Source organism: Borostomias antarcticus (genome assembly GCF_949987555.1).
Source record: "Borostomias antarcticus genome assembly, chromosome: 8".
NCBI classification, from domain to species: domain Eukaryota; kingdom Metazoa; phylum Chordata; class Actinopteri; order Stomiiformes; family Stomiidae; genus Borostomias; species Borostomias antarcticus.
The window spans coordinates 3,716,763-3,724,262 of NC_140241.1; the positions used below are offsets into that span (position 1 = coordinate 3,716,763).

General features: G+C 45.4%; 2 protein-coding genes across 2 annotated transcripts in view; one reads left to right on the top strand and one right to left on the bottom strand.

Annotated features, from left to right (window-relative positions):
• eaf1 (ELL associated factor 1) overlaps positions 1 to 5,171 on the top strand; it is a 5,618-nt gene extending 447 nt beyond the window's left edge. The window contains exons 2-6 of the mRNA XM_084442104.1: positions 459 to 553; positions 1,026 to 1,162; positions 1,297 to 1,469; positions 3,517 to 3,780; positions 3,951 to 5,171. Coding sequence (XP_084298230.1) covers positions 459 to 553; positions 1,026 to 1,162; positions 1,297 to 1,469; positions 3,517 to 3,780; positions 3,951 to 4,000 — 719 coding nt within the window. The 3' untranslated portion in view covers positions 4,001 to 5,171. The remainder of the gene's footprint in view (positions 1 to 458; positions 554 to 1,025; positions 1,163 to 1,296; positions 1,470 to 3,516; positions 3,781 to 3,950) is intronic.
• Positions 5,172 to 6,278: 1,107 nt separating this feature from the next.
• The window catches only part of bmper (BMP binding endothelial regulator), a gene marked incomplete at both ends in the record, with an annotated part of 25,853 nt that continues 24,631 nt past the window's right edge, over positions 6,279 to 7,500 (bottom strand). The window contains 2 exons of the mRNA XM_084442103.1: positions 6,279 to 6,460; positions 6,898 to 7,028. Coding sequence (XP_084298229.1) covers positions 6,279 to 6,460; positions 6,898 to 7,028 — 313 coding nt within the window. The remainder of the gene's footprint in view (positions 6,461 to 6,897; positions 7,029 to 7,500) is intronic.

Genomic DNA, 7,500 nt, shown 5'->3' on the forward strand with positions numbered 1-7,500 from the left:
AAGCAGAAGCTATTGTTATCCGGCCTTGACTCGTAGGCCTACTGTAGGATTGGATGAGTCTAGCCTACTGTAGGATTGGATGAGTCTAGCACAGCAGATAACAGTAAAGCCTAAACTACCTATTCATACCGTGGATAAGTCAGCATCCATATGAGGCTATTCATCAGAGTACAGTAGCTCGGTAGATTGGACATGTTATAAAGGGAACTACATTCAGCACTTTAGCTCGTCGACATAAGTGTCAGCTTCAGGACCCTGTTGGCCTTTCCTCTGTAAACCAGTTAGAACTGTTCATTGTCCTCCCATTGTCTCCTTCACGTGTCATTTCCGTGCCACTGTGCCTGTTGATATGTTACTGTATTGCATTGTTGTCCTGTGCTATGTGTAGTTTTTTGCTACAACAACGTGAATTTCCCTTCAGGGATAAATAAAGTTCATATTTATCTATCTATGTGCAGATGATTTCAAACCAGCCTCCATTGACACCAGCTGCGAGGGAGAGTTACAAGTTGGCAAAGGGGATGAAGTGACCATCACATTACCTCACATTCCAGTAAGACCACCATCACATTACCGCACATTCCAGTAAGACCACCATCACATTACCTCACATTCCAGTAAGACCACCATCACATTACCACACATTCCAGTAAGACCACCATCACATTACCTCACATTCCAGTAAGACCACCATCACATTACCTCACATTCCAGTAAGACCACCATCACATTACCTCACATTCCAGTAAGACCACCATCACATTACCTCACATTCCAGTAAGATCACCATCACATTACCTCACATTCCAGTGAGACCGCCTGACTCTCATGGCCTCTAGTGTCACATAGTCCTCACCCAGCTATCATCTCATTGTGGTCCCCATCTGTGACGCAAACTCAGCGTTCTTTTGATTCTGTCTTTCATTCTGCCGTAGAAGACAGGAATACACTCAATCACAACCTTTCAACCAACTATGGAAGTCCTGTGTGGGAGCTAAGCTCTTATTGACATATTGTCTTCCCAGGGCTCCACCCCCCCGATGACAGTATTCAAAGGGAACAAGCGTCCATATCAGAAAGACTGCGTTCTCATCATCAACCATGACACTGGGGAGTTCATGCTGGAGAAGCTTAGTAGCAGTATCCAGGTCAAGAAAACCAGGTATGGGGTCAAAGCTCACCATCAAACAGATCAGTTTAAAATTAGGGGACATTTCAGGAGTATCTTCAGGTTCATTGGACTTGACGTTATTCCCGTCGGCGTTCCGTTATTCACGTCGGCGTTCTCTGTCCCAGAGCCGAGGGGAGCAGTAAGATCCAGGCCCGGATCGAGCAGCAGTCTGTGCGGGCCAGCCAGCCTCCCGCCCAGTTCCGCGCCCCCACCAAACCCGGGGCGGGGGCCAAGACCTCCCCCTCGCCCTCCAAGGACAACCCTTCCCCGGAGCCCCAGCTGGACGACATCAAGAGAGGTGAGACCCCGCCTCCCTCTTCCACGCTCTGTTCCCACGGCTGCTGGTGCGCATCATAAGAAACACTGTATCCTATTTGATCTCTGTTCGGCTACAATAGGGTCTCTGGTTTTGTAACTCTTTATTTCATTCTCACCCATGTCTGAGTCTGACTTCCACATAGATGTGAAAGCACAGGGTTAGTGTAGTATTGTATGATGGAGGGTTAGGGTAGTATTGTAGTATTGTATGATGGAGGGTTAGTGTAGTATTGTAGTATTGTATGATGGAGGGTTAGGGTAGTATTATATGATGGAGGGTTAGGGTAGTATTGTATGATGGAGGGTTAGTGTAGTATTGTAGTATTGTATGATGGAGGGTTAGGGTAGTATTGTATGATGGAGGGTTAGTGTAGTATTGTAGTATTATATGATGGAGGGTTATTGTAGTATTGTATGATGGAGGGTTAGGGTTAGTGTAGTATTATAGTATTATATGATGGAGGGTTATTGTAGTATTATATGATGGAGGGTTAGGGTAGTATTGTATGATGGAGGGTTAGTGTAGTATTATAGTATTATATGATGGAGGGTTAGGGTAGTATTATATGATGGAGGGTTAGGGTAGTATTATATGATGGAGGGTTAGGGTAGTATTATATGATGGAGGGATAGGGTAGTATTGTATGATGGAGAGTTAGGGCTATTGTAGTAGTGTAGTATGGTATGATGGAGGGTTAGGGTAGTATTGTATGATGGAGGGTTAGTGTAGTATTATAGTATTATATGATGGAGGGTTATTGTAGTATTATATGATGGAGGGTTAGGGTAGTATTATATGATGGAGGGTTAGGGTAGTATTATATGATGGAGGGTTAGGGTAGTATTATATGATGGAGGGTTAGGGTAGTATTATATGATGGAGGGTTAGGGTAGTATTATATGATGGAGGGATAGGGTAGTATTGTATGATGGAGAGTTAGGGCTAGTGTAGTAGTGTAGTATGGTATGATGGAGGGTTAGGGTAGTATTGTATGATGGAGGGTTAGTGTAGTATTGTATGATGGAGGGTTAGTGTAGTATGGTATGATGGAGGGTTAGTGTAGTAGTGTAGTATGGTATGATGGAGGGTTAGGGTTAGTGTAGTAGTGTAGTATTGTATGATGGAGGGATAGGGTTAGTGTAGTATTATAGTATAGTGTGATGGAGGGTTAGTGTAGTATTGTATGATGGAGGGTTAGTGTAGTATGGTATGATGGAGGGTTAGTGTAGTATTATAGTATTGTATGATGGAGGGTTAGTGTAGTATTGTATGATGGAGGGTTAGTGTAGTATTGTATGATGGAGGGTTAGTGTAGTATGGTATGATGGAGGGTTAGTGTAGTAGTGTAGTATTGTATGATGGAGGGTTAGTGTAGTATTGTATGATGGAGGGTTAGTGTAGTATTGTATGATGGAGGGTTAGTGTAGTATTGTATGATGGAGGGTTAGTGTAGTATTGTATGATGGAGGGTTAGTGTAGTATGGTATGATGGAGGGTTAGGGTTAGTGTAGTAGTGTAGTATTGTATGATGGAGGGTTAGGGTTAGTGTAGTAGTGTAGTATTGTATGATGGAGGGTTAGGGTTAGTGTAGTAGTGTAGTATGGTATGATGGAGGGTTAGAGTTAGTGTAGTAGTGTAGTATGGTATGATGGAGGGTTAGAGTTAGTGTAGTAGTGTAGTATTGTATGATGGAGGGTTAGTGTAGTATTTATGATGGAGGGTTATTGTAGTATTGTATGATGGAGGGATAGGGTTAGTGTAGTATTATAGTATAGTGTGATAGAGGGTTAGTGTAGTATTATATGATGGAGGGTTAGTGTAGTATTGTATGATGGAGGGTTAGGGTTAGTGTAGTAGTGTAGTATTATATGATGGAGGGTTAGTGTAGTATTTATGATGGAGGGTTAGTGTAGTATTGTATGATGGAGGGTTAGGGTTAGTGTAGTAGTGTAGTATTGTATGATGGAGGGTTAGGGCTAGTGTAGTATTTGTGTGTCCTGACTCTCTCACCCCCCCTGCTGGTCAGAGCTGCGCGCTGAGGTCGAGGTGATCGAGCAGATGAGCAGCAGCGGCAGCAGCAGCTCCTCGGCCAGCGCCTCGGGCAGCGGGGACGACTCCTCCAGCAGCGACGGCGAGCACGACGCCCCCCCGCCACACCCCCCGCTCCCCCAGCCACACCCCCTCCTCCCCCAGCCACACCCCCTCCCCCAGCCCTCCCCCAACCGCCAGCCCACGGCCAACGGGGGGACAGACATGCTGCAGGGCAGCACCCAGCTGATGAACACCCTCAGTGAGTAATCCCAGGGGCATTAAGACCCAGGAGTATTCGGCACAGGCGTCTGGACGGTCAGAATATTAGAAATATTAGATATTAGAATTAGAAATTGAAATTAGTGAATTGGAAATAACATGAACTTGGTCTGTGTGTGTGCGTGTGTGTGTGTGCGTGTGTGTCCACAGGGAATGACCTTCAGTTGAGCGAATCAGGCAGCGACAGCGATGATGACTGAACTTCCTCCAGTTGGACTTCTCACCTCTGACCTCTCGTCCTCACATCATTTCTCCCTCACCTCTGACCTCTCGCCCTCTGAACTCTCACACCATGGCTGTGTTCCCAATCATGTACTTCCTTTCTGCTTGGTTCCTATCTTTGCCATGGTTACTGACTTTTAAAGCCCTGCCTGGTTTAATTGTATTTTTAATATTTCTCAACTTTGTGGTTTAATAGAGTGTATTTTTATTGGCTGTATATTTTGTTTTGTATCTCAAAGGTAAAAATCATTTTACATATGAAAACCTGGAAAAATTATATTATATTAGATTGCATATACATATTTTCTGTACTTATAGCTCCTAGTTTTATCAACTTGTCAGACTTGTTTTGTTCGTGTGGTATTTGTAAAGGGGGAGGAGCTTAATTTGAATATCACTCCCGCCCCCTCGTCGTAGAACAAAGTCCCATTTCATCAGTTTTATCATGACACTTAAAAATCCACTCTGAAGAAGCCATGGATGAAGCTGGTCACTTTCAATCCTGATTAGAAAGATGCTCGTTTACTCTGTAGCATCACCTGGTTTAACCACAGCTCTTAGCAGGGATGTTCTTCCTGATTCATGGTCAGTTTTGGGGCGTTTTCTCTAAGCGATGTTTCCTTTAGTTTTCCCCCTCAAAGACTACGACATAATGTGGTTACTATAGTTACTAGCACTAACAGCAACCATTCAGTGTGTCTGTTGACCGTTGGTCAGTCTGCGTTTCCCCTAGGATCATCATGCTCTCAATATCACTGGACACAGTTTAGATGATATCATACGGCCCTGGACATAATATCCCTAGTTGGAATACTCTGATTGCTAAACTGTGTTGCTGATGATTATCAATCACATAGTGAGGGGGTTTAATAATATCCATGTCATGTAGCCACTGTAAAGGTGTAACTTTGTGGCATTGTAAACGTGTGTGTGAGGCAGACTACCTGAGCTGGATCTTAGAAATGACTCCAGGAGATGGCCGAACCAGTGCTTGGGTGTGTTACCACAACAGTGTGTGTTTGGCTGGAGGGGCCAGGCTCGGGCGTTGTGTGTCTCTGTTGGCGTCTACAGTGTTTCATACCTGACTGTACCGTCGTGGCAAACGCACAGAAGCAGGTGCTTTAGCTCTCATGTTTATCATTAGTGTTATGTTGGTATACTGTGTGTTATTGTGCGTTCAAGGTTTATTAAACTGTGTAAATGAATCTCAACTGTGATGTGGTTGTTGTTGTTGTTGTCGTCTCTGTGTGGAACGTTGGAACAGTCTGGAAACTTCCACTGTCCCAGGAATTAAAAACAAGACACCAGTGAGTGAGTGAGTTTGATGGAAAGGATATATTGTTGGTCTTAAATAATTACTTACCAAGTTAAGTGAAATGTATGTCTTGAGGAAAAACCTTCAGCTTGAGAATGAACACACAACAAACTGTACATTGAGCTTTTTAAAAATACAGTACTTTTCCCTGCGGTGGAGAAACAACGGAGTCACATTTGGGCGCTTCCCTTCAAACAAGACAAAATAACACAAATACACAACAAATACATAAATAGCTTTTTCCCTTTAAATCATTTATAACGAAATTAGATTTATGATTCTGGCTCTTGCTACAACATATCATTTGTTCGATATATAAATTAACAATATCATCATCAACAAATAACAACAGAAAAGCTGTGTGTTTTTCATACATATACCTTGTTAGTTTACAGTATAAAATAAACCTAGATGCAAGTCAAATCATTGGGTTGAATTGTAGAGCTTATCCCTTTAGTTGGCATGGTGACCATAAAATGCATCGGTTGAGTTTCCTGGATTTCAATGTTTATGTGCTGTATCTGAGAGAGATGAGGCCCGTGATTGGCTCTTTCCTGAGGGTCGATGGCAGCCATGTTGAATGCCTCTAGGATGGCTCCAGAACCACAGTCTTTACTAAGCGGCCTCCCTTTAACCTCTAACGCGGGGTTCTCCCCCCTGTGCTAGTCTGTGAGAGCGCCACCCCTTGTGGAAGCGCATGGTACTGCAGCATGAGTCCACACAGCCAACCAGGAAGCCGAGTTGCCCGGTCTGTGACGGGCGGACCACCCACTCTGCCTCCCTCGAAGCTTCTACCTGAACTACCTGATCAGTGAGGTCCAGTCCATCAGAGTCTGTCTGGTCACTCCACCCTACTCCACGCTTGGTTATATGGACCCTGAGTACCTGGAAGCACCCTCCCCCTCCCCCCCACCCGCCCCCCCCCCCCAAAGCCACCAGGGTCACCGTCCGGGGCAGGCCATGGGTTTGATGCAGCGACCCTGGAACTGGACCAGGTTGGCGGGGCAGTGGCAGCCGGCCACGCAGGGTTTGCGGCAGGGCCCGATCTCGTTCCAGTTGTCGCAGGTCTTGGTGCAGCCCGGTCCACAGGTGTCGTAGACCGCGCCGTGTCGGCACTGGGTGGCTAGAGGGAGGGAGGGCAGAGTCAGCTGGGCTAACAACACCAGTCAGTTAAGAGTTGGGTTACTAGAACGCCAGTCAGTTAAGAGCTGGGTTACCAACGCCAGTCAGTTAAGAGTTGGGTTAATAGAACGCCAGTCAGTTAAGAGTTGGGTTAACAGAACGCCAGTCAGTTAAGAGCTGGGTTAACAGAACATCAGTCAGTTAAGAGTTGGGTTAATAGAACATCAGTCAGTTAAGAGTTGGGTTAATAGAACATCGGTCAGTTAAGAGTTGGGTTAATAGAACGTCAGTCAGTTATGTGTAAGTTTAACTGTGGTGCCAGTCAGTCAGAGAGAGTTGTCAATAACTTATATTCAAACATGGTCAGTAGAACGCAGTGTGGTTGGTTGATCCAGTCAGGGCGGAGCTCTGTGATAGGCTGTCTGCGCTGTCACTCACCCATGCAGGCGGAGTCAGGCCTCCAGAGGACGGGCGCTCCTTCTCTCTCACAGGCTCGGCTGTAGGCTATGAAGGACTCACAGTAACAGTTCTTATGGACCGGACACTCACACATATCTGTCACACAGGACCTGGTTAGAGGAGGGGACAGAGACAGGGCTTCATCACACACGATTTACTTCTTGTGAATGGAACGACGTTTATGGAAATTGCACCTGTGAGTGAGTTTTTGATGTAGTAGAAGTCAGGGCTGTGTCTCTACTGACCTATAGAAGTCATAGCTGTGTCTGTACTGACCTATAGAAGTCAGGGCTGTGTCTGTACTGACCTATAGAAGTCAGGGCCGTCTCTACTGACCAATAGAAGTCAGGGCTGTGTCTCTACTGACCTATAGAAGTCAGGGCTGTGTCTCTACTGACCAATAGAAGTCAGGGCTGTGTCTGTACTGACCAATAGAAGTCAGGGCTGTGTCTGTACTGACCAATAGAAGTCAGGGCTGTGTCTGTACTGACCAATAGAAGTCATGGCTGTGTCTCTGACCAATAGAAGTCAGGGCTGTCTCTACTGACCAATAGAAGTCAGGGCTGTGTCTCTACTGACCAA